This window comes from Dromaius novaehollandiae, chromosome 12 (assembly GCF_036370855.1).
Source record: "Dromaius novaehollandiae isolate bDroNov1 chromosome 12, bDroNov1.hap1, whole genome shotgun sequence".
Taxonomy (NCBI): Eukaryota; Metazoa; Chordata; class Aves; order Casuariiformes; family Dromaiidae; genus Dromaius; species Dromaius novaehollandiae.
In genome coordinates, this window is record NC_088109.1 from 2060108 (window position 1) to 2086888 (window position 26781).

The window sequence follows — 26781 nt, forward strand, 5'->3', positions numbered from 1 at the left end:
ACTATTGTTATTAGCAGTGAATGCATCTTGCCTGATCTTCCACTTCGCTACATGAATCAACGTTCTCGGTGAAAAATATACAAACAAGATCTTACAGCAAAAGATGCCTTGCAGGAATCCCAGAAATGATACTGTGCTAGCCAGCAGCACTTCAGGTAATTATTAGTCTGAATTAAGATTCTCCCAGCAGTAAAATACTGTCCCATGCTAGGGCTCTTTGGAGACCATTCTTGACTGCCTGTCTATGCCTACTTGGAAAGTCTTCTACGTCTTCTATGTCAGTGCCAACTCCTGGAAAATGAAAAGCTCCTGAAGTTACCTACTGTTGTTGACATAGTACCCATAATTTTGGGTCTTATGTGTAGGTGGAGGGATGAGTAAAGAACTTTCTTAGTATCCATGTTATTAACTGCAGATATGCTGCCAGGGAAAATCTGTACAGAGCAGACCAAAAAGCAGCATCTGAATTTCTGTAAAGCCATAACTGTCTGGTTTAAGAGGTTAGGAGAAAATTCCATCACCATCAGATTAAGACAGATCCATTGGAGATGAAGAGATCACTCAGAAAACTACTAATCATTGCTTCTTTACTACATACTTTGGAAAGTTCTTTGAAAACAGTGATCAAAAATACCGTATCAGAACTGCACATTCCTTTTGTTCATAGAGTTTAAAACATTTCTAATGGGTTCCCGAGTATTATAATTCCTGTTATGTAGAGGATAGGCTCTAACAGACAATAGGGAGAGCAATAGAGAACAGTGACAGAGATCAAGCGCAAGCACCTGACAGGGGGCACTGAGGCAACTTGGGGTATTTTTGTATAGTTAAATAAAAAGGCAGCTCGGGAGTGATCTCTGATCCTGAGAATAAGTGGTATAGCCTGGCAAGTCCATGATACACAAGGCTGGCCTCTTTTAGACTAGGCCCCATTCATAAGATGCAGCAGGTGACTTCTGGGACCATGTTGTGCCCCTGGCCATAACACATCACCATTATTCTTTCTGTACTTTTGAAATTACATTAAGACTGTTTCTCAGGTCACCAGAGCAATACTTTTATAGTGTGAAACTGAGACTATTTGTTGCATAACCCTAAGCAATGTGGCATCAGGAGAGATGGGAACGTTTGATGGTGAAAAGCCTTTTAAGAAAGTTGATCTTCAGAAGGCAGAAAGAGCCAACTTGGTACAAGCTAGTCCCTGCTGCCTTTCAGGAGTAACCATCAGAGCAACTCTTAATCATAGACTCAAGCTCTTTGCATGATCCAGAGATCAGTGCCAAAACTTGTTGCTTGGCCATCTTTCACTTAGCAGAGTAGAAAGACTCTTGGTTTCAAGTTACCAGCTGTGGAGATATCAGTGCTGGTGGCAATGTTAAAGCACTGTTATCGCCACTGACATTTAACCAGCTAGTCACCAATGCCAGTACTGCTACTGATGTCAGCATAAACACCAGGTTATTCTTTGATAGGTCTACACCTCTTTTATATCCAGATGAAGGCAGAACCAAGCCTCCTTACTCCTGCTAGACATGCTCTGTTCCTTAAAAAGAGAAATTTGGATATCTTCTTAAAAGAGAAAAGGGAGTGGTTCTGGGAACCACATCTATTCCAGTGTCCAGCTTGGCCCAACCCTAGAGGGTTTCATTGCCAGCACTACAGTGGTATAAACTGCAGTTTTGTCTTCTAACTTGTTTCTTTGCTAGAGGCAAAGATATTTTTGCCAGAGAGCTGTATGCTATCTAGCATGGGCACTTGCTAAAGGATAGTCATGATGGAAGGTATTTATCACACTTGGGATCTGAAATTCCTTTCAGTTATTCTGTGATGAGCTGTAAGTTTCAGTGTCTCTACATTTTCATATTCTTTCTGAGAAGAAATGACAGTGGAAATAGAGGTTCTGACAGTAGAAAAAATACACCATGTCTAGGGGTCATTTTTAACAGAGTACGACCAATACAGGATAAATATTAAAGCCTGAGCATTTTGAAACTACTATTGTGGTATAGCCAAAAAATAAAACAAGAAGGCAGGTGAGTGAGGGGTGATTCTGTGCGACTTAAAAGAAAGTAAACCTGTTTTGCTTGCACAGACGGTTAAAGAGTGCAGATACAGCTGGTCATACCTGCTTTGCATTGGTGGAGATGGGGAGAGGAGGTTATTTGCCCAGACTTGCTATAGCAACTTAGGTAGTCACAGCATTTCCACTAGTGAACTGACTCTCTGTAGCCTACCTTGGCTGTTTGCCAGGCTTTCTACTCCATCACACCTACTCTGCTGTCTCCACCGACTCACTGAGGACCCAGGAGGCTACTGGTGCACCAGCTACTTGGAGTCTCAAGCAGACCAAGACAGATGTCTATGTCTGGAGAATTTTCTGAGTTTAGTTGTGGGGTTCTGTGTCTTTTTTTTTTTTTTTTTTTAAACTTCAATTCTGAAAAAAATGCCTTGCTTTATACTCTTTACGCTTGGGCCAACACAGTTTTTCACTACGTCCTGTTGTCTAAGTACATATATAATACATGCAAAGGAAATATTCAGAACTTCAAATTATAAGCAAGAACAACCGTAGTTAAAAAGAAGTACTTTGGATTGTCCATTTAGCCATGAAAATAGCTTAGAAGCATTTCCATTTTCTTATGTTAACATTTAGTTATAACCATATCAAAACTTATAAACAGCTTCCATTCCATTCAATATACAGGAAGAAAAGAATTGCTCTACATCTACAACCCTACTACCGTACAGGAAGAAGGAGGAACAGGCACGTACTGTGAAAAGGGCGCACATTCGATCTATCTTCTCTGGATTCCTGGGGCCTCCATTCTTGTTTAACCTCACCATAAACCTCTCGCTAAAAAGCAAACAATATGAAAAAGTATGAGTTTCATGTACACCCTTCAACATAAAAATATAGATAGATCACTTAAAGACATGCTAGGTGTTATCATTTTATAATTTCTCAAAGCATATGAAACAGTACCCATTGATGTGGCTAAAATTACATCAAGGAGTTTGTTTAAAGGATAGAGGACTTTAACAGGAAGTACTCTGCATGTGAAAACACCATGGCGATGCATATTCATGAGGAGATAACATTAAAGTAATATGAACATATGAAGCACCGGATTTGAACACATTGCAAGTACTTCAGACAGGGTGAAGTACACTTGCTGAGGCTTACACTATGCCTTTGGTTACACTAAGCTCATCAAAATCCACTCAAAACTAAAAGTAATAAGAAAACCAAAAGAAAATCGAGCAATCTCCTTCAATGAATACTACTTTTAGAAGCAATATACTAATTAAAACATGTGAAGACTTAATTGACTGAACTGCTCAATCAAATTTAACAGTTCTTTAGCCAGCAAAAACAGTGTGTAAAGCATGACTGCAAAACAAATACCACGGTAAGTCATGGATGTCAATGTTATTCCAAGTAAAAGACACAGAATTTATATATACAAATAAATTAGATGAGTAGGATTAATTATTCAGTAGATGTTTAACAACACACTAACGACCAGGAAAGTGTTTGCTAGTCTTAAAAAATTCTGACTAGCCATTTACAGACTTACTATGTAGAGAGTGAACTTTGTAATTTATAAAATATGTAAGCATTTTATAGATGCAAATATATGCATTATATAGAATAGTTCAAGAATTAAAACTCATTGAAGTTCTTCAAGAAATAGTGCATTATAACTTTATTATTATGATCAATGGAGGTAAAAGTAGTTATGTATCCTGTTTTAAATCTCCAATACAAGTTTTATTTTTTTCAACTTCCAACATGGATTTCCCCTGAAAAATTATGTCAGTGTTAGTCATGTTTATTTTCAGAAACGGCGTTGAATACAACGCTGTACGCGGGAAAGCAGTGCAGACTGTCCCTCTGTCACGATGGCAGAGCAAAGGGCTGTCAAGTTTCTGAGCTGAGATCATCTATTTATACTTGATTCATCACCAAAAGTCATTTTACCTAACATGCTTTCACGATATCCAAAGAGAGAGATTCTATCAGCTCATTCCATGGCCTACTGCAAGATTTTACTATATTAACAACTGGGAAATCTTTTGAAATTTGTAATTCAGCCTTATTCTTGTTACCGCCACACAGAACATCCGATCACTGTCCTCATATTCCAGTCACTGCCCATAACTGAAGTTTACTTCCATTTTTTTCACATCCCTATTCATCAATCATCCCATCACCTCCAGCATTATCCCAGAAACAGCTTTAAACTCCATCTTTCATTTCCAGTCCTTCCTTGAGTCCTCTTGAGCTGGTATCACTAAGTGCTTGAGGGGACATTGAGGCAACTGCAGCCTCCGAGGATCAGACAGCAGTGCTAAGAGGCAATTTTAAAAATACTAAAGCACCTCAAGTTCTTCAACGTTTCATTGCAGGTCATTTTTCCTAAACTTCCATTTTTGATTTTTTACTCTAGATTTTCTCTAATCTTGGTACTAGTGTTTAAAAACAGTAAAGAGAAACTAGTCTAAATATCCCACTAAGGTCTCGCTAATACTGTCAATGATGTTAATATATCCTGGCATCAGATTTGACTCTCTCTACAGCATGACACTGCTGACTCGTATTTTGAGTTGATTAGTCAGATGGCCCACATTTTACAGCTGCAAATTTATTTCTCTGTCAATGAAATCCAGGAAAAATATATCCCTGTTTTCAATGTGAAAGCCCACTGCCTTCAGCTTTAAATGCATCGCCTTCGTTAGACGAAAGAGAAGTTATACACATTTAGAGTTAAGAAACATGACACAAATTCAATCAATCAGTTAATTTATCATTTTAGGATCTACATCCTTTGAATGGCTTCAGTCTTCAATGTGTCTATTCCCCAAGATTATCTTCTGCAAAAAGACAGAGTATGCATAGAATCTACATAAAAGTCCAGACTTTAATAAGACAAAAATGTCAAATCTGAGCAAACTGGATACTGAAATAATTGCCCAAGAATGTATGCATTAAACATTACTTTTATTACAATTGAACATGTTCCAACAACTTAAAGGCAACAAACAAACAAAAAATCCCTCAAATACATCATAAGAAAAAAATTTTTTTAAGTGGTTATAATTGCCTAATGAGTGATGGAAACCAAGTAGGGGGAGGTTCAGAGCATGTGACACAATCTTAATGCTTGATCAAACTGCTGTCAAAAAAACTCATTTTCAGCTAGTCTTCAGTCATTCTTGCGTGAAATCAAAACTAAGAAATGCACCAAAACAGAGAAAAGCAGTAACTTTTACCCTGTTGAGTGCAGACCTACGAAGACCTACACCAGTAGCAGTATCTTAAACAAAACCTTATTTATTCCTCTTGTTCCTACATGCTAGAAACAATCCTCAACTACTTTAAGTGCAAGAGATCCTCCTGTCCTAACTCACGTCATGGTGAAATCACTGCTTGTATAGCAGTAAGTCAGGTCTTAGGATCACTGGCATAAGCAGTAATTACTGAAGCTACTCAAATCTAAGAAACATTGTTCGAAGAAGCAAAGTCAAATAGCTTCTTGTCTTTTCCTTGAAAAGAAGAAAAATGAAAGAAGAACAGTGCCTTGATTCTTGGCTTCCTTTAGCTGTATGAAAAAGCAGGACCATACTGAACTGACTTCTGTTTCTGCAAAAAGGAAGGAAGCAATCAATGGTTTGGGACGCTACATTTTCAGCATGAAGGAAGGGGCAAACAGGGACAAGATTTACTGCTGGGTGAGCAGGGGTGGCATTATGCCTGCAAGGAGGGTTCGTTGCTTTTTTTTTTTTTTTTGCATAGCAAGCTAAGATGACAAGCAAAGAGCTTGCAATGGATTAGTAGCCTTGTATTAACTTACTAGCAGGTTTAATTAGTTGGTGGTTGTAAGACAAAGAGCCTGACTATGCATCAATTTACAAATACGGGTACAGCAGTAACAGATGCATATTGGCTAAGCAACAGAAATCTGTAGAGAGCTTGTGGGCCAATTTTCTGTTTGAATTGGATGACAAAGGACAAGATATATAAAAAAAATTGCTTAGGAATGCACAGGAGATTGGTTTTCTGAAGAAGAGACAGTAACACACTAGAGAGTCAACCCCCTTAAGCAGAAACTTCATGTCTTGCATCTTCCCCTTGTCTGAAATAATGATGCTGCAGCCATTTCTCCCAGAAACAGGTGCCACCTTCACCCCTTTCCATCCGCGTGTGTCACTGAAAGGGAAAATGTACAGATCTCTTCCCTCATTTTTCTTATTTTCCTCACTGCTTCTGTACTCCAGAGAACTGGGGGACCACCACAAAAAAACTATGATTTTTATGAACATCTCTGTTTTTTGTCAAATACATATTTAATTTGGTTTTCAGAATCTAGTATTTGAATTGTAACTTTTAAGAATAAAACATTATTTTTTAATGTATGTAAGGGTCCCTTGACAGACGTGCCAACACGATGTGAAAAGGCTTGTGTTAGAAGAGAAGGTCACATAAATAACTTGTTAAATTTCAGCCCTTGGCCCTCTTTCAGCATCCTCCTTAGGTTCTTTCTCACTCTTCCAAAATCACGTAATCCCTAGCTGCAAACAAAATAAAAACTCAACATCCCTCCAAAAAATCTGAAAATGCTGTCACAGAAGCTAGCATGAGTAAGCTGCATAAAAGGACCCGTCCGACCAGCATACTTCACCTATCGTCAAACTTAACCCTGCCATTTAAGAAATGGTTAAGAGCATGGTATACTTACTTTCTTGCTAAACCTCTCTCCCAGACTCCTAGTCTCTCCATCTAATGGATACTAATATCCCTGACAATAATTCTAGAATAAAATTTGAGTTGGCACACGAATATTATGAGCAGTTTAAGATATAACTGTTAAAGCACCATTTTTGTCCCACATATAAAGTTGAGAATAAAGTCTATGCACTGCAAGGCCAGGTAAAGGGATAGATACCAACATATTTTCCTTGGATAAACTGCTAATAGTAACTGAAATCACAGCATGAGGTTGCAGCTCGAGTTCAAAGACCTCAGGATGAGCAAGCCACCTCCCATGACAACAGAAAGCCTGCCAGCACTTGCCTTCTCAATCTTGCCGTCTTGCTGTGCCTACCGTACTTCTGCCACTTGAATGCATCAGCCGTGCTTTAGAACGGTGAACTCCGAACTCCTGAACTCACGGCGTATTGCTTTTCTAAAAGGGAGCACGGGTTACAGCATCAAAACCGAGATGCTGTTATCCAGCGCAGCTGAAGTTAGTTTGGCTAGATTAAAGCCATAAATACTCTCTCCACCCAAAATCATAGTGAAAAGTGCCAGAATAAAGTGATTTTGAGAAAAGAGGCTTTTCCTTTGTTAGTACTATAGGAATCATTTTCACCAATGATGCCTGATTTGATACAGCTTCAGGCAGAGTCAGTTTTAAGACAATTTGAATTTACATGTGGACTTTAGAATATTTAGAATAGCTGCCTTTTAGGTGCGACTGTCTTAGCAGAAGAGAGACTGTAAAGCCATCTTGGGGTAAGCTGCCCCTATCTTTCTGCTATGTAAAATTTTTCTTTTTTCATGAAGATCATCAAAAGTTTTTCCTCGAGAAAGCATCTGCAGGCATTTTATAATACAAACTTTTCAACGTTATAGGGAACCAATAACTTAGTTGCAGTTATGGTAATGAGACTTATGAAAGTCTCTCACTGCATTTTCCTGTCTACTTGATCTATTGCTACAGAAAGATACAGAGAATATTCAGCTTCAGTAAGCAGAAAGCAGCTATTCTCCATGTCCAAAGTAAAAGAAAAAAATAAACTGTAGTCGTTTTGGCAGTTAAGAGTTCTATTTATTTTATAACAAAAGTGATAAGAGCGAGTCTAGACCACAAGGAGAGTAGAAAGCAAAGTTAAGCAAAATGCAGGCAAACGCTCATTAAGTCCGTGAAGCGCACACACAGCCAGGAGTAGCTGTTAGAGACCGAAAGGCGTTCTTTACCCCAAATCCTTACTTTCTCATAGAATGGGATGTGGCTAGGACATAGGAGAGGACTGTAGTGTTCAGTTTACCTTAACTGTCTTGAAGACCAGAGTACTAACTGTAAGGTAAGGCAGGTGCAAGGTTTACATAACCAGTGATCTCTAAAAGAAAGATCAGATCATCGGCTTCACGCATTTGAAGACCGAGAAGGAAAGTACATTGTGTGGGCTATACATTTAGTGAACCCAGATTTTTCAGCATAACTTCAGAGATGATCAGTTACAGAATCAGTTCTTAATAACACGCATTTCTTCTCCCTTATACTTGCAGATTCCCAGAGAACATCAATTAGTAAGTTATTTTGATAATGAAAGGAAGTGCAGAAGCATCCTAAATAGAATTTAACAAGTGTATTCAAAACCTTCTGAAATGAAAAAGAAGTTATCTAAACATGTTTAAATACATCCACACTAAAGATATTTACACTTGCTACTCCGCAATTACGCCATAATTGATTTGCGGGCTTTGCACCAAATCTAGTCCCACTGTTAATGGAAAGTGCAAGTGAGTTATAAAGTATTTCCTTCCTTTACACTTCACGTTTGAGTCCTTTTACTCTAAAATCATTGTGGTCCTAACTACATAAAAATATCTTCATAGAGAAATCCTGCTTCGGTCATTCCACAGAGTCACAAAGTGTTGCTATATCTTTTTCTTGCGTCTTCAGGTCCCCAACTGCCATTGAACGACCTCTGACAAAGTAACCTGTTGTCACCTCTGCTCTTCACCCGAAGAGCAGCATCACTCTGCACTTGGTCTTTACATCAGCCTCTGCTGGGCAATGACTAGTGAGCTGACTCAGGATACTGCTCATACCCTCACGTGCACACATCCGACCTCAACCCTGTCTTCCATGGATCACAGTAAGTGTTTTTGTTCTTTCTCAAAGCATGAGCAGGTCCAATTGTGTAAACTGTGTAAAAACTTAAGAGAGTGGTTCTGATTACGTACTGTAGTGTGTATAGAAACTCATGAATCAGATTTCATGAAGCTAATTGCTTGTATTCTCTTCTAACATCAGGAAAAGGTTGGTTTTTTTTTTTTTAATAAAGAAAAATGCTGTATTGCACTGGCTTCCCATTTGTGCGGCATCCTTTAATAAAGGTAACACTGCATGAGAGAAAGGGGCTTCTCATATTTGCTTATACAACTTCACATAAGGTTAGGGAAAACAGAATTTTATTTTCAATCCATTTGCCGCATTCTTCAACATCTTTCTCATATTTGTCAACCACAGAAAGTTTACTACGCTCGGTGATCAAAATGGTTCACTATGTGACAGCATGCTGTAGTGATGCTTTTGAGAACACACTGCAGAAACTTTCTGAAATGGAAATAATTTTCACATCAGGACTTCTAAACTCGTATTTTAACTGGGTTGTCTCATGTGCATATCTCAACACCTCAGTTGTTTCCCATTGTCATGAATACTGGGTCGATCTTTCTTTCAAGAGGTTTCCAATGAAATACAATTGTTCATGACACCTAAAGAAATACAGGAAGAAATGGAAGAGTAGAGTTTTGATGAAACAACAAAAAAAAAAAAATCTGGCTCCTCACAAGAGCAGAAGCCCCCTGCAAATACTTCATTATGGGAAGATCATAATTAAAGTTTCCTATTTATGAAAATATTTCAAAATGCATCTATATATTGCCATCCTACTTTAAAAGGTAAAACTCTTCAGATGATTAAGCAATTTGTTCACAGTCCATTTATGCACATCCTCTATAAAAAAAGCTTTTCAAGCTTATTTTCTGTTGCTAATGTTTACCTTTAGGAGTTGCTATTTTTGGCTCATCCTCTTGGAAAAAAATCTAAGTCCTTACAGCTGCTGGGAACCTGCCCCCAAATTAAAATCTCCCCCTGCTTCCTAGAAAGGTTCTCCAGTCCTCAAATGGTGTGTAAGAACAAGTCAGTCGAAGGACACCTCCCAAATGGTACTGCACCTCCATAAAGGGCTCATTTCCCATTTATAATATTAGCCATAAGCTTGTAATAGATCCCCACAGCAGAGCAGTATTTCAGCAAGCAATCATCCGCGGGGGTCACCCTGAACCCCCGAGACAAAAAGATCACCTCTGCTGCACTTCCAGTTGGAGAAGTGTCTGAACAGCGATTCACGGACTATTGAAAATCTTCCTTTCCACGCAAGGGCTCATGTTTTCTTCTTGTCATCAGCCGCCTGATCCCCATGACCCGCAATAAACCCAGCCTCGAAAACAAGGGAAGAAAAGTGCACTGCATCGGTTTATGGAGTGTGTTTTATAAAGACATCTTGGAGAAAAGAACACCAAATCTGTGAGGGAAATGAATGTGGCTCTGAGCAAACAGCTCCAAGCAACGCAGTTTGCTTCCCAACAAATTCAGGCCTGAAGCTCATGAATTATTAAGTTGCCACGTTGGCCAGAAGCCACAGAAGAGGATTACAGGGCTTACAGTAAGACTGTTACCACAAACACCAGGTTTCCATAGGAACAGAAATTGGTTAAAATAACTACCTGTCATTTCTCACAACCACCTTCAAATTAAAAAAAAAAAAAGAAAAAAGAAAAAAAATCCCCGGAAGTGTTAAGAACATTATTAAAGCCTGCAACAGAAACGCAGCTAAGCACCAACTGCATTCTCCCGGGGTTCTCATGCGTCTGCCACACTTGAGCGTTTGATACCGTCATTAGCATTTTTGTTTGTTTGCTATTTAAATCATGAAAGGTACATATTTGTGTTCCTGAAAGGAATCCTCTCCACTAAGTAGAGAAAGTTTCCACTTATTAAAAAAAAAAAAGAGAGAGAGAGAGAGAGAGAGAGAGAAGTTAGTCATACAGTGTGATTCCTTAATCCTCGACTGTGATGCTGATGATCTCAGATTAACGAAAAGACATATTAATGAAAAAAAACAGACTAGCCCTGCCAGGCAGTAGGTGAGAAGTGTACTGAGCACGTCTGTGGTGTAAACTTCTAAATTTGGACATTAGGTATTTTATAAAATAAGTATTTTATCACTGTTTCTAACTTGGGAGCTGCTAATTTGTCAGAAATTCTCAGATCCATTACAGTGACTGTTTCATTTAATTCTGACTCTATAACCACACACCCTTGCCCTTTGGCTTTGCACATCATGATTTAAGAGTCAGAGGCAAAGAACTAGTTTTTGACAGTGAATTTTGCAATGGAAAGAGCCCAAGAATCAAGAGTAGTATTTAGTACATTGTGCCTTCTTACAGACAAAAAAGGTTACTTACAGTAATGGCTTTCTTTGAGCTGTGCTGTTCACCTAAACATTTTGGCACCACGTGCACTGGAGCCCTTCCACTTGCGACAGCAAAGTCTCCTCTGTCAGGATGTGACGGTGATATGCTTTTTTGTCCTTTCACAGCAGGGAATAGGGAAGGTAAACTTAGCCAAATACCTGCAGCTAACGCATTTCTTCCTGTTAACACCTAAAGAAAACCTAATGATCCTTGAAGAAAAATCTGTATCCCTGCCCACTGATATATGAAAGCTGAAAGAGCACCAACCTAAGAGTAGCTTTTTGGGGAGGTGTGGGGAGGGGGAAAGAGAGGAAGGTGGATATATTATTGATTTGGTAAAAATTTGATTTGATTTGAGTAAAAGCTCCTCTTTTCCAATAGTTTCATATTAGAAATTTTATAGGAAAGAATGGACATCAACAAGCCTCCTTACCTCTCTACAGCAACTCATCTACAAATCCAGACAAGAATTGTTTCTTTAAATAGGTCACATTAACAGGTAAAGGACTAAAAGGGAAAACGAAGCAAACAAACATTTGGGAGAGAGATCTAGGGAATGAAAGTCTGCTGGAGCAACTGGGAGAGAAAATGAAGAGGCGTTATTCCTCTTCTGCACCCTCCCCATCACCCCCAAACCCTTATAACAATGCTCCATAGATTATACCTGTCTCCAGTGATGATCCAACCCATATTTTCTGAGAGTTATATATTGTGCTGTAGCAGCTCTTTTTTTTCCTCTACGTTAACTACATGACTAGAGCAATGGCTATTACTGTGGATGGCAATATTCCTTAATGCTTGCTTATTAGATGATCTTTTTAAGGAAGTTCACCTTGAGCAGCATCAAGAACTGATATCCTTTCTTGCTACTATTGCTATGGACTATCTATTGCACATATCTCAGAGAAGCATCTTCCTCGGATTTCTGAAAACACAGTAAGTATAGGAAGATCTCATGGAGGATAAACTATCCCAACAGATCAGATTGCTAGAAAGAAGCAAAACTCACAAATAGGGACTTTTTCATGACTAAGCAGAAGAAAAAGCTCATTAGTCAGTAAGCCTCATTCCTAGGAAAATTCTTTGAATATTAAGGAATAATTCTGAATGATACAAAATTATTTTTCCCAGTAGACAAATTACTGCATAGAAAAGTTATCTCATGCCCTTTCAATTTTAAAATAACTAAGAAAAGACTGCTATTAAAAAAACCAAAGAAATGGAAAATTTAGCATGCAATTGCCCAATAAAAGTAAAATACGACTTTCTGCTTAACACAGCAATTTGCAACAGCAGAACACTAGAATATTTTTAGTGATATGCAGTTAACAGGGTAGGAATACACACACATTGTCACAGCACTGCCACAGCTCTTACCTAAACAGAGAATGAAGGTAGGAGGAGGAATTTTAAGGTCTGTCCCAGGCTCTGGGTGAGAACGCAGTCAGACGTTTTTGCCACAGCTTGGGCTAGCTCTCCAATGCCTCGTATGATCATTCCTCCTCCTCTTGATCTTTCCACACTACCCAACTTCATTTCTTCCAACTATTCAACTGCAGCCATATCCATCTACCCAATGATCCTGTCTTCCCTTCTTCTGACTTTATTAATGCTTATTTCCACATCTATTCTTCTCCTACCCACGTCTTTAATCCCTTTGCCACTCCCCACTCCTGACCTTCTCTCTACTCAAGCACCATTTGGTTTCTAGGGGATGCCGTCGCAGCAGCTCTACACAGCTCCTCCAGCTCCAGTTTGGGGCACACAGAGTTGCTCTGTACAGATGTTCAGATCCTGAAAGTCAGAGCTTTGAGAAGACTCAAATCCCTAATCCGAGAGAACTTTGGGAGAATGTGCTATCAAGTTTCAGAAGTCTGCTTAGTGTTTAAAATGAAAGTCTTGGAATATGATAATTTTTTGCATTAGGAAGTGTTTCAAGAAAATTATTCAAGAAATGTGTAAATGGTATGCAATTTTAGCTGCTCTCTTCTTGCCAACTTTTTTAAAGCAGCTGATTTACGTCCCTATTGACAGTTTAAGGGTCAAGAAAATAAGACTAAAAGATGTTGAGAACCACAGGGCTAACTGTCATCAGTAAGTATACAAAAAGATGAACATTCCCATCACATTTGCCAAGGTTACCTTCGAGTATATAGATTTGAATTCTGTCATCTGAATCAGAGAAAACTCCTACTGTGGGGAAAGCAAAAGCTATGAATTTCTCTGCAAATTCATCATTTCTCAATCCAGACTCTCTTGAAGTGGTGAATTTTATTCTTCTCTAAACAAAGATTTTCTTTTTACAGCCTAAAACATGGCAGACTTCTCTCATTTCGATTTCACCTATTAGAACTAATGGAAGTTTAAACATACTAGATAAAACAAGACAGCACAAGAGCAGCTTGATAAAAACTCTTCCTTCACACACACTGGCCAAATCGAAAACAGTTTGATCATGCAGTAGAAGTTAACCTGTTCACGAGGCCAAGGAGCCAATACGTCTGACACATTAAAAATAACAATAGCTTTGTTCTCTGACATTTTTCTTTACTATCTTAAACTTATGTATTTGTAAATTTTTATCAGAAAATTTTTGTGCTGACAAGGGTCTCAAGGTCATGCGATGAGTTACAAAAGGGAAGTCGTTATCTACATTATTACTGTGTTAGAGCCCATGGCTGTAGAGCAATATTGACAACCAACAAATATTGCCACTTTAATATTTTTGATATAGCCTTGAGAAGGGTCAGATGATTTTATTTCTGTTACATGACCTTGGAATAGCTAAATCCAACTATCGTGATATAGATAAAGACCACATTTTTAGTCCATAATTACAAGTTGTTTCTAAGCCATATTTCTTGCTTGAGAAGTCCTCTGTCAATGGCACTGAATTGTTAAGACAGGAGACGTGACTGTGCTACTCGAGTTCCCCCCAGTGTCGACCTGCAATTTCAGAACACTTCCACCAAAACCATCTTTCCGTAGCACCTATCTGCAGTAGCATTAGGAGCAAAGTTATGTTTTCCACCATTTTCCCTATTGTTTTTCAAGTTTAACACAGAAACAGATGTTTCAAACCAACAAACTCCTGCCACTTTATTGAAAATTGGCAACTGGATAGACAATACACTTCTACACCTCTAGTATTTTAACATCACTGTGAGACTCAGTTTCCTTGTATTTCTTCATGCTGTTTACTTGGCCATATGCTGAGACAGAATGGATAACAATTTAATCCTTCAGTGATAAGCAAAGGAATGTGAAAAGGCATCTCAACAAAACACAATGAGATGCTTTAAAGAATCAGATGTTAACTTTGTTAATACCTCCACATACTCCGAAGGATCAAAAAACAAGACAAAAGGGTGAGAGGATGAAGAATCTTCATGAACTTTTGTTCATTTGTTTAAGGAAACAAGGACCTTCTCTCATAGTTGGGAAACTGCCAGCTGATATAGTATAGTAGAAAAGATTTATATCTAACAAAGAAATTAGTTTTAAGAGCAGATGGAATCATTATAATAATTCAGTCTTGTCTACTATGTAACACACACCATTCATGTTAATGAATATCTTTGGGTTTGCTCATTTTTAAGGTTGTCAAGAAAGCCAGATGCTTGGTTTACAAAAATGTATTAATTATTACTTTTTTGTCCCATTCTTTTTGATTGTTTTTTGTATGAATATTTGCTGTGTCTTTCCTTATATTAGATTGTGACGCACATCAGGACACCAATCTATTGTGTTACAGTATGCAGCACATTCTAGTAGTATTTGGTATTTCAACAGAAATTTTAGACAAGGCTCTTACATTATAGCATACATTTCATTTCTTGGTAGCAAATCATACCATGCCCCCATATCCAAAAGTTTAAGCACATTATCTCCAGTCAAATCTACATTTATCACCTAAGTAATCAGAGAAGATAAGATAATTATATGGTATCTGCTCTTTGCATAAGGTTATACAGTTATAAGTATAATGTGATTTCAGTAAAGCACAAAGGCACAATTTATTATAGAGGGGAAAAAAATGAAGGTGAGAAATGCCTCTTGGTCTAAGTTAATAACCTGCCAAATTATGCTTACACTACTACTGCACCTTTCCTACATTCCTCTCTCAATACCGTGCTTTACCCTCCCACAAGCTGGCTCTCATGAGTATTTTTACTTCTATTTCTCTTTTTCTTTATATTTCTCTTCCCCCTTCGAAAATGAGCATTTTTTTCTCCAAATCAAATTATTTTAAGTGGTAACTGGAGGAAGAAACTCTACTGACTCCGTCTGCAAACTTCTTTTATATCGAGAATGGAGAGGAAGAATCAACACATGAAGAAAAAAATAAATTTAACTTAATTCTTCACTATTGAAGGATGGGTGCCTGCAAAAGGAATTGAAAGGAATGGTTTGAGAGAAGCCAAAAAAAATGTGGAAAGGTGAAAAGCTTAGATAACTATGTGATGAGGTCCTGGAGGAACAGAATTCCAAAATCTTAAGTATGAAAAAAATGCAGGGGGTAGAATACTGTGCTCCATATTACTACACTAAAAGGCATTATGGAAATGAAACCCTTCCAGACAAAGTGCAGGAATTTGCATACATGAGAACCAGCCATAGCTTTCAAGGTCAGTAACTATACAGCATCTTTCTTCTGTAACTGGCTATGATAATTTCATTTTTATTGTACTGTAAGATAAACTGGTCATTAGTACATACATTTATATATGCCCTCTAAACTTGGTCATCATCTATGATCATTAGAAATTTCTCATGCATTTAGACTCTTGAGAGTCCAGGCTGGGAAGTACTTAATCAAAGAATGTGGTTCTGCATTTGTATAGTCACATTTGTTCCTCTACTTTACCATAACAAGTCAACTTTTTTCCCCCCATACCTCTTGCTGACAGCATGAAATTCTCTCAAAGCCATCTAGACTTAGAGTGTATTCTATATAAAACTCACTACAAGACCATAAAACAAAATCAGATTAAAACACACAGAACTGCGTGATGTACCTGGTGCATCCTCGCATGAGAAATGGAGAGCAGTCCTTAACAACACCATGAACAAACAGCTCTCCCCCCCACTCCCGTAATATATCTTTTCATCCTAGGCTGTTCCTATCTTTCAGTCATTTGGACAGGCCTCGTATAAGCTATGTCAATTATGTGCAAACTTTCTTTCTTTTTGCTATTCTTTTTCTTTTCTCTAGCTACCGTTCCTCGTATCTTGCTCAGTGCTACAGAAAAAACAAATCAAGATGGATATATGTTATATTGAAACGCCATTGGACCGACGTTTTATCAAATAAAATAGGAGGCACAGTAGCTAGAAAATAATCAGATGGATCAGTGAAAGCTGTGCCCTTTGTAATGCTAGTTGACCCTTCTTGTTTGATGGAGAATCACGCTTATTAAAAAAACTCAATTTTGCTGGAGAGGAACACAGAAAGGCTGCCAGCTCATTCAGATAGCCAACCTGCTAACCTTCAGGACTGTTCTTGTATACTGCTGTATACCTGTATACTGCTCTGTATCTGTATACTTTACAACTCTTGTAAACTGCTAACTTTCAGAACAATTCTTGTATACCAAGTCAGATAAAACCAGCAGCTTTGAAGACTTCTTGAGGCTTATTTCAGGATTCAGAACAGCATGAGGATTCTCCATAGGAAAAAAGTGCACATTCAGGATGAATGACAAACCAGAACTTGCTGCCTTAAGTGATAAAAGAGGGTGCTGGATGTGTCACAAATTCCCTAGTGACTCTTTGAGAGCAGGTATACTCACCACTAATCTACCAAATACTGTAAAACTGTCCTCATTATCAACTTTTCCTCCCAATTCCTCTCTTCGTATAGCTTCTATGGAGAAACACTTCTATTTCCCCCTGCATATCCTATAAAGTGCTGAGGAACCAATTATGGAAGTGTCACTACTCTAGTTTTAAAGACTTGCCTTGCCACGCTTTTGGGTGAGAAAAGTTCCGATTCTGATTGCTCAGAATTCGCTTTATCTATAAAAAAAATCACGGCTTAACTTAAAAACATCTGCACTAATGAAAAAAGTTACAAGAATACAAATCAGAATGCATTCTTCAGACCATTAAGTATTCACTTAATGCAATAAGACCACTAAGTATTCTCTCTGGCTTTCTTGGCATCTCATATAGCTTCCAACTCTTCCTTTGGATAAGCTTTCTTTCCTTTGGATAAATCTTTCTTAATTTGAGATAGGAATATCTTCGCTTAGGATAGCTGCTGCCTCTTCTTCCCTCTTCTCTGATATCTTCCCAAGGGAAAGGAAAAATAAAGAAATAAAGAGCAGTACCTTTTTCTATTGCAACCTGAAGTCTTTTCTTTTTCCTAAGTTTCTGGTTAAGTAAGCTTTCTCCTATGTTTCTTTAGGCACTACAAGGTACTGTGAAGACAACTGTATTACTCTATTTGCTTCTTGTCCTCCTTGGTTCTTTGAGCAATATTTCTAGAGTACATTTTCATTAGCTTTACACTTTTCTGTGTTGGTCGCATCATACAGGGAAACAGTACATCAGCACGGAGCAGAAGAGAGAAAGCAGTTCCTAAACTGAGTAACATCTAGCTCTCCATACATTTAAAATTTGTTTTCTGGGATCACTTCTGGGGAACCCTCTTACGTATAAACTGAAGACAGACAATACATTACACTGGAGAATTGACATTTAATTTCTGTTTTTCTTTGTTTCCAACAAAGAAACAAAAAGATAATGCCACCAAGACACTGCAAAAATAATTACACAGATTTTTGAATCGGACAGACAATGGAGTACTAAGTGTTAACACGTAAAGAGTCATATAAGCAGCAAGGAGAAAATAAAATGTGTGCTAGCTACAGTGCTCACTGAAGAGTATGTGATCTTGTAAGCGAATAGTAGATTATAAGGCAGATGGCACAGGAACACCAAATTACGAGCATCTAAACTTTTGAGCATTGCACAATGCAAAACAAAGAATGCAATTTCAAGGTCTTTCTTCATGCGCATATTACAAGAAAAACAACATCGATGCCAAAAATCTGAGTTTCACTACTGTGTTATTGTAAGTGTTCTTCACTGCCAACCTTCACTGTAAATTTACATCTGAATATGTACAGCCAATTGTTGCTACTACTGTAACTGTTTACGCTGAAAATATTCACCATTTAAAAGAGCCACTGCTCACAGATACCCATTCCTTGTGCTACCTCATTCATTTAAATCACTATTTCTAAAAGAAATGTATTAAGCAGAATTAAATCCTATCTAAGTTTGAAGAAGCTACAGACTAGCTCTTATTCAGTGGCCAATCTGCAGTAAGGAGAAATGAGCTAGGACAGCCAAAGACACCTCTTAATAACAGAATCAGAATAACTTCCCTCAATCTACTGACGATGCTCTTACTCATACAGTCCAGCATGTAGCCAGCCTGCTTCGCAGCAATGGCACGCTGCAGATCATCTTCAGTTTGTTCGTGGGTGTCCTGGTCCTGCTGCACAGGGTTATTCTGTCTCAGGTGCAGGACTCTGTATTTCTGCTACCCACCTTGCTTTCCTCAGGACCTTAAACTCCACCATCTCACTGCTGCTGCAGCCAAGGCTGCCTTTAGACTGTGTAGGTGTTTCTTATTTGTGAGTAGCAAGCCCAGCACAGCACCTTCCCCAGTCAGTTTGTCAGCCTCTTCTGTCAAGAAATTGTCCTCCATAGTCTGCAAGCAGTCCAGGAGATTTCTGGACCCTGCCACATTGCCCTTCCAGCAGATGTTAGAGTGGCTGAAGCCCTCCACAAAATAACATCATCTTGTGAGAGGTTGGGAGGAAGGATGCAGACTTCCCTGCTCTACGGGCCAATAATGGTGCTAGGTACTTAGGACAGGTGCAGAACCATAAAGTCGGAGATACAGCTCAGTGCCAGCTCTTGGGCGCTGCCAAGGTCAAGAGTAACAAGCTCTCTCAGAAGTGCCACAACTGAAGAAAGGAGAAAATGAGTGCCGCAAACCTGCTGCTCCTTCGAAGATCAGTTTGATACCAGCAATGCTGAGCTGGCACTGGATGAAGAGCATAGGGAGTTGGTGAAAGCCACTGTATGGTAAGCCAGGGAGCACAGAAGGTATGATCTTGCAGTGCTCTGCTTAAGACTTCATCTGTCAGAGTGGCAGAGAGGACTTCCTCCATGCCAAGACACCACCGCAATGAACAGACAAAATTCCACAGCGAACCTGCAAGCTTAGGATGTCTTTGGCTGCTGGGATGGCCCAGAGCTAGCCTTCTCTGGAGTAAACCCACAACAGGAATTATCAGAGGGACCAAGGATGTGATATGACCAAGCTAAACCTGGTGTAACTGCGGACTAAAGGATCAGAAGAAGCCTTCGATTGTCCATCCATTCTGACAAGATGTTTTAAGTTAAGAGTTGACATGTGGAATGAAGGTGGCACTTCCTGGACACATGAGAATATTACAAAGCCAGAAAGAAGAACGTAGTATCAAGATACAAGACAGCATGAAAAGGCACTATGCAGAAAGGGGAAGGGGGGTAGTGGCGCATCGGGACTCAACAGACCAGATGACAGATCATAAGGTCTTCTCATTTGCTACACACTAAATAGAGGAGGAGATCGGCAAAAGTATGCCCTCTACACACATTGCAGGGAAACTCTGGTCTTGTGAAAAAGGTCTTGAGCATACTCCGTATGAGAAATGCACACTTGGACTTCCATTGCCAGTTATGAACACTACCACTAGCACATAAATCATATCTTTCAAAGTCTCGAGTCATAAGGGAGTCTTACTATAGTGAGCATGACAAAGACGCAGTAAGTGGGCAGATGGAGTTATTAGAGTTACAAGCAGAAATATGCAGAACACTATTTCCCATCCATAATTGCTAATTATGTCCCAGTTTTTCATATTCAATTACATACAACTTCTTTATTCTCTTCACTTTCCACAATTACGGATGTTTCTGGAAGACAAGAAACTTCTAACCCTCACGGGTGTAAAAGTGTATAACTGGAAAAACTGTGCTAGAAGCAGCTATTTTTGAGATGCAGATAGAAGAAAAAACTTCACACATTTAGAGATGAACTTTGCAAAGAAAACAATCATACTGAAATTTATTCATTTTTATAACTTATTTTTCAAGCTTGTTTCAGCAAAATGTATTTCATGCTTTAGAACGTGTAATTTTTGAAGTTACGCACGATTTTATGCATCTATTAGTAAACCAGAGCTATGGCAAAGGATGGCTAAAAGTCACTGCTTCAGTTAATTTGGTTTATTTCTCCCCAGCAAAATACTACTGTACAAATGCTTAAAAAAAAAAATCTTACTTATTGCATCTTTAGTGAAGCACATGTAACACTGAAAACTTTTTCACAAGTTTGCCATCCCCTTTACAGTAGCTTCATCTAGCCCATACCTCTCTACTTTCCTATAGCAAGTCTAATATCCAAATAGTCTTTTTTTGAGGCATCAGGTGCATTCCCACATATAATAGAACAAAAATAATTTGTTCTGAAGTGACTTGTGTTTGACAAATCTGTGCTGGCTTTCACTTACCTTCCTGTTAGCTTCCAAGTGCCAATAAAAAGTTTATTTGTTCCAGAAGTTTTTGCATTCCCCGTCTGATTGCAGTCGACTTTCTTTTTCCTTTTTTTTTCTTTTTCAGTGAGATTGAAGCAAACCAGCTATTAAATACTCCAGCTATCTTAGTAACATCTGCTGATAGTTTAACGTCCCCTTTAATCAGTTCAGTTATTTCTTGATTTTAAAAAGTTTATTTTTTTGCTACTAAAATGGCATGAAATTAATCTTTTTTGTCCTTCTTGTCCTTAGCTAATTGCATTTTTTCTTCAAGTTTCTGTCTCTTCCATTTGTGCAACTTCATTGGTTTCTACTTTCTTTACACTTTCACTCCGACTTCACCAAAAGATACACGCTACAAACTTTGTTTTTTGCCACACGTTTCATCTTTCTTTCATTTTTGAGTAATTTGCTTTTGCGCTCTTCATATTGACTTCTTAAGGAACTGACAGCTCTAAAACTTCTTGTCTCCCTAGCATTTTACTACCTTTTTCATGTTTATTGAAGCCTACCTTCCTGGGGTCCACCATCTTTAGGATAACATTTTCTTTCCTTCCCTTTCTAATTATTAACTCTACAATTTCATTGTCATTCAACCCAAGCTACATCTCAGAATAAGGCTGTACTTCCCTATTGAGCCAAAACTAGCTGAAGTTTCTCTCTTTTTTTCCCCCCTCTAACTTCCATGTGGCAAGCAAACTGAAGTATTAAAGCTTAGTAACAAAGTTTTTGTTGTTAGTCTAGAATCTTTTGTATGTAAAGAGATGGGACAATTTTTGAAACAAAAAGAGCTTTTAAGACGTACAAATAGATTTTCACCCCTTTTGATACACGCCATTATTTAATGCTCAGATTGACAGGTTGTTTCTGTTATGGGCTGAAACAGGTTGTAGAGTCAGACGTTCATTGATGCAGTTCTGCTAACTTGCAAGTATTTCTTTCTATAATTTTCTTGTCAACACACACAAAAAAGTACCTAATTTTCCACTATGTCTGAGTCTTACCCTCTGGACAGCCACATCGTTTTTCTTGCTATCTGTATTTCCCCATTGTCATGATTTGCCTACTTCTCATTTTCAGACAGCACAAACCATTAAACAATATACAGCACTGCATTTGTATCTGGAACCTGGGAATATATCTCAAACTCAACTGCTGCTCCAGGCTACTGAGCGCTAATCCATAATTGAGGCGTAGTACTACTTCAGCTCTTGAAAAACAGAAGAACCTTTAACTGATTCTTTGTTTATCCTGACTGGGAAGTAACAGTTACAACCAACAAATCTGTAATCCACTATGTGTCCAAACACTAACACTGAAAGCCAGTCGGTCTCCAGCGTAACAGCGTAAACAGTTTGGATAGGAAATTTATCAACCTCAAAATCATTTCAGAAAAGTCAATTTGTCCTTTTCAACTAGAATACAGCATGCAGAGCTTTGCTTGGGTTTACCTTAGTATATGTTTCCTAAGGCATACAGAGAAGGAAAGAGACTTCATACTTTAACATAGATATAAGAACATCGTTCTAAATTTGCAGCAGCACATTTATCTGTTTTCTGCTGTAGGTTTCTGTTCTGAAAGAGAGCTCAGCCTCATTACACACTTCTTCCCCACCCCTCTTTGGGATGTAAGACAACATAAAAATAATGTTTTCACTGCAGCAGATCACTGACGCATGATAACAGGAGCTGGGTAGAAACAACTGTTGGCACATCAAAGCATTATTATATATATTTAAATATGCCTCAACTGCCCTTTGCACGTTTTTCATCATTATAACTATTACTTTCCTCATCATTGAGGAAATTCCTTCTCATGCTTTCTCACTCAATGTTTACGAGCTACACAGAACTGTAGCCCAAGACAACTCATCTTCTTTAGAAGTAATTTCTGAGGCCTTGCACAGTCATGGCTGTGGTTTCTCTCAGCCTCTACCTGCAGCTTTCCTCACCTAACTTGATATTTTATTGCTTTGTGGTATGAACTAACTGTAGGGATTTTTGCTTTGTAGGGAGCTTTGTTTTGCCATTCTCACTCTGCCCTCTTAACAGTCATTTTCTGTTCATTTTTCCGTAAGGCAGCTACAGGCATGTTCTCCTAACTATATCAAAATCAGCTTTTCTAATGCAGTGCAGGTGAAACAAATGTGATGCAATATGAAATCAAAAAATGATTTTAAGTTGTCCAGTTAAATGGTGGCAGATACATATTTATAAGTAGTACACAAGACATTACAGCTTTCTAATATATTCCACTTTTTTAGTAGGATGCATTCTGAAACGCTACGAACCTTGATCATTCTCCTCTGAACGTCCTTGGACTAACATTACTGTCAGAATACACCAAAGGGAAGAAAGGGATTCTTTTTTTTTTTTTTTTTTTTTTTTTAGGTTTTTTGTTTTATTTTTCCTTTCTTCAGTTTGGAATGCATCTGAATTTTATTTGTTGAAATACATAGGACAGTTTTGACCACAGAAGCAAAACCAGCCTGAGCCACATACTAAATATCTCTGCCAATTGCCAGGACACTCCTTAATAAAAACTCAAAAAATAATATAAACGTGCTGTATTTCAGCTCAGACCAACCTGCACCCACTTCACTACTGAGACACAATGCACATTCTCTGATATTCCTCTACAAATTCTGATGCTTTCAAACCACATGCTTTGCAAAGGAAAAACACAGCACATTTTGTGTGTGTTCAAATTAGTACTAGTTATCTCAACATACTGAGCACCACAGCTGTCCAGCCTAGAGGTAAAGATAAATACAAATACTCCAACTTATATCACTAGTGACAGAGTGATGAAAACAAGCTGTATTTTGATGGGTCTGTAAGGCAAGGAGCAGAAGAGAACTCAACAATCTCAATCCAGTATCTAAACACACAGCAGTCGTCTTTTCAAAACAGCCATGCTGTGTGACCCAGTCATTATTAGTACCTTCTTAAATAGCAGCCCTAAGATGGCAGTAACTACATGCTAAGACCTTCAGTAATGTAAGGAGACAGGGTCAAAAATCTAAACAAAATTCACCCATTCTGTCCTCATAATGCTCTGCTTACATATAAGCACTAAGTTTCATACATGATGACCAGTATTACTTATATTCTGATGTATGCACTGCAACACTGTCAACTCATAATTTATTAGCATTATCCTTTCAGTCATTTCACAGGAATAGGTTGTATGCTTTTCTCCAAAGAGTATATTTGCTTTGTTTACAGTTTTTTTCCTAGAAAGCTTTTAAGTTGTTTGATTAGTCCTACCTGATCTGCTTGCCTTCTCGAACATCATATAAAGAAAAAAAGACATCTGTGTCTTCTCCAATTGTGTTGTAGGTGAAGCTCTTTAGACTGAGGAAGAAGTGATGAGGCACTGGCATACGGCAAGCTTCCCCATGACGCTGACGAATTGTATCCACCTGATTAAAACCATAAAAATAATTTTTAGTTCTTCATAAATGAAGGACATACAACTGACTTTATAATTATAACCAAGATTCTGCTCTTTCTCCATTAATTAAAAGCTTAATCTCAAACATATGCTATGTTACAGTTACATGACAGATTAAGTTTTATTTCTCTAATTTTTCTATTTTTCAGTTAGAACAGTTTGAGAAACCATGATAACCAAGTAAATACAAGATACGTGATCTATAAATCTGAAGTCTACTTTCATCAACTAATCTGGATCAATCCTATTTCTCAAATATTGTCTCAATTCTGTTACTGAAAAGGAACTATAATAAGATGGTGCTAGAGGTCTTCTTGACTCCTATTTTAAGTAGGTGGATGTCAAAACATTTTTAAGCATAACATCTTAAGTAATTTCTTTTGAGCAGCTGCAGTTCATTTACAGCGATCATTTAGGTATAACAAAAAAATCTCAATATCAGGTTGATAACATGAGTTAAATCCAAGTGCCAGAAGGGTTTACATTTTGCAAGGCCTATTTACAACAGTGAAAGATGAAAGAAGTGCACAATTAAAAATAAAAAACTATTTCTAATTTTGATAGAGCTTTATGTTCTTCGTACACTGATCTGAATAAACAGGTTGCATCAGTAATGAAAGCTCAGTAGGCTACTCTGGTCTGAATGTGCTAAATAGATACACACTGACAAAGAAACTGTTAATATTTCTGACTTTCAGCACAGATTTGAGGTAGCTTATAAAACAGAGCATAGATAGCTTATAAAATAGAGCATAAAGTGAATTTTGTTCAAGATTTTTAATTAAATCCAAATACATCCTCATCCTTTAAAGACAGGAACCTGGGGAAGCAGAGTTCTCTAGGAAAGCTCAGACCCAAATTCCAAGTAAAACAAGAGCCTACTAAGGCACGAGCTAGCAGGTAGACAGAAGACTCATGGGCAGACTGAAGCTTCAGGTCTGACCAGAGAAGTTATTTTGAGAACAACAGTTAGAGCTGAGGAAAAGAGGGCTAAATGGAAGTTGTAGAAGGACATTAATGAGTTAATTATTCTTGAGGATCTTCTGAGGAAGCGTTCCATATCAGACTTACCCAGTCTTGTATACCTTTTATACCTTTACGTACAGATACATTATCAAAGACTTAAAGACAATAAAAAAATATGTAGACATTTTACAGCAGTTTTACCTGTGATGTGCTCTGCTGGACACTGTGTCTACTTGATAAATGCTGTGGAAATAGAGAATACTAAAATTCAGAACTTTTTTTAGAGCAAGAAATATTTACATTACATCTGTATAGCATTAAAACAGTATTTAAAAAAAGATTGTCCAAGATTATCATCAACTTTTTGTTCCTTTTTTTCCACAGTATATCAATCACAAGACCAACAGCTTTCTAATAGGCTTTTCCTAATTCCCAGTTAGGCCTTTCTTAGCCTAATTACTATAATTTAAAGGTGTCATTTACCTTAGTTTTTAAACATAAATGGCTGCAGCAAACTGGACAATTTTCAGCACTGCAATAGCATTTCTTTTCAAGAGGTCCTTCACCCTAAGTTGTATAATCTATGTGTCCTCATGCTAAATGAGGGGATACCTTACCACTAATCCTCACCTATCAGTATTCTATGAAAAGGTGCATTTGTTCAAACACATAGCAATCTGGAAAGAGGGAGAGTTTTTATACTTTGTTTAAATATTTTTTTTTGTCAGATCTGGCCTATCAGGAAGTGAAATCCTGATAAACTACAAGACATTTCTACAATTTCAGCTGGTCAACACCTGTATACAAATGTCCGTATTAAGAGCTACATTGCTGAAATGGAGCTCAGAGGATCATCCTGTATTTAAAGCCTTTCATGCTAAAAGGAAATGGTATAATCAGAAAATGGACTGCAAGTCTCTCCCTGAATCTATTTAATCTCCAAAGGGAGATTTAAACACTGATCTAAATTGAAAAGGTTTTGGAGAGGTTTAAAAAAACATATCATTAATGATTCTGCCATGCCTGTCTGACACATTCATTTTAACATTGGCATTTTAAACTGAAATATTAACACTATTACATGCTTATACATATTACCTTTATTCTTCCCTATCTCTATCCTTCTATTACATGCCTAGTATCTTTTTCTAAGAAAACATACATTCTGTCTAGCAGAATCAGCATGATCTGTTGAAAGCCTTATAGCTTCAAAATAAGTAAAAGAAATCCCACAAACATTCAGCAATACTGTTTCCAAAGCATGCCACTGTCTTCCACTTGGAAAGAAAAACAGAGGAAAGACTCGTTACCAGAAAAGGAAAGATAATCTTCATAACGAGATTAAATCAAAAAGATACTAAATTAAATGGCATATTTTGACATCTCTTTATATTCACTGTTATAAAAGTGTCCTCTTCCACACTGCCAGAAGAAGAAATTATGATCTCCAGCTGCACTGTGCATCCTACAACAGCACCCTCCTCTGA

The 26781-nt window shown here is 37.9% G+C and overlaps 1 protein-coding gene across 2 annotated transcripts in view; it reads right to left on the reverse strand.

Annotated features, from left to right (window-relative positions):
- DOCK3 (dedicator of cytokinesis 3) overlaps positions 1 to 26781 on the reverse strand; it is a 211020-nt gene that overhangs the window by 100519 nt on the left and 83720 nt on the right. For both annotated transcript variants that reach the window (XM_026106615.2, XM_026106614.2), the window contains exons 8-10: positions 25496 to 25537; positions 24142 to 24296; positions 2773 to 2854 (exon numbers count right to left, since the gene is read on the reverse strand). In XM_026106615.2, coding sequence (XP_025962400.2) covers positions 2773 to 2854; positions 24142 to 24296; positions 25496 to 25537 — 279 coding nt within the window. The remainder of the gene's footprint in view (positions 1 to 2772; positions 2855 to 24141; positions 24297 to 25495; positions 25538 to 26781) is intronic.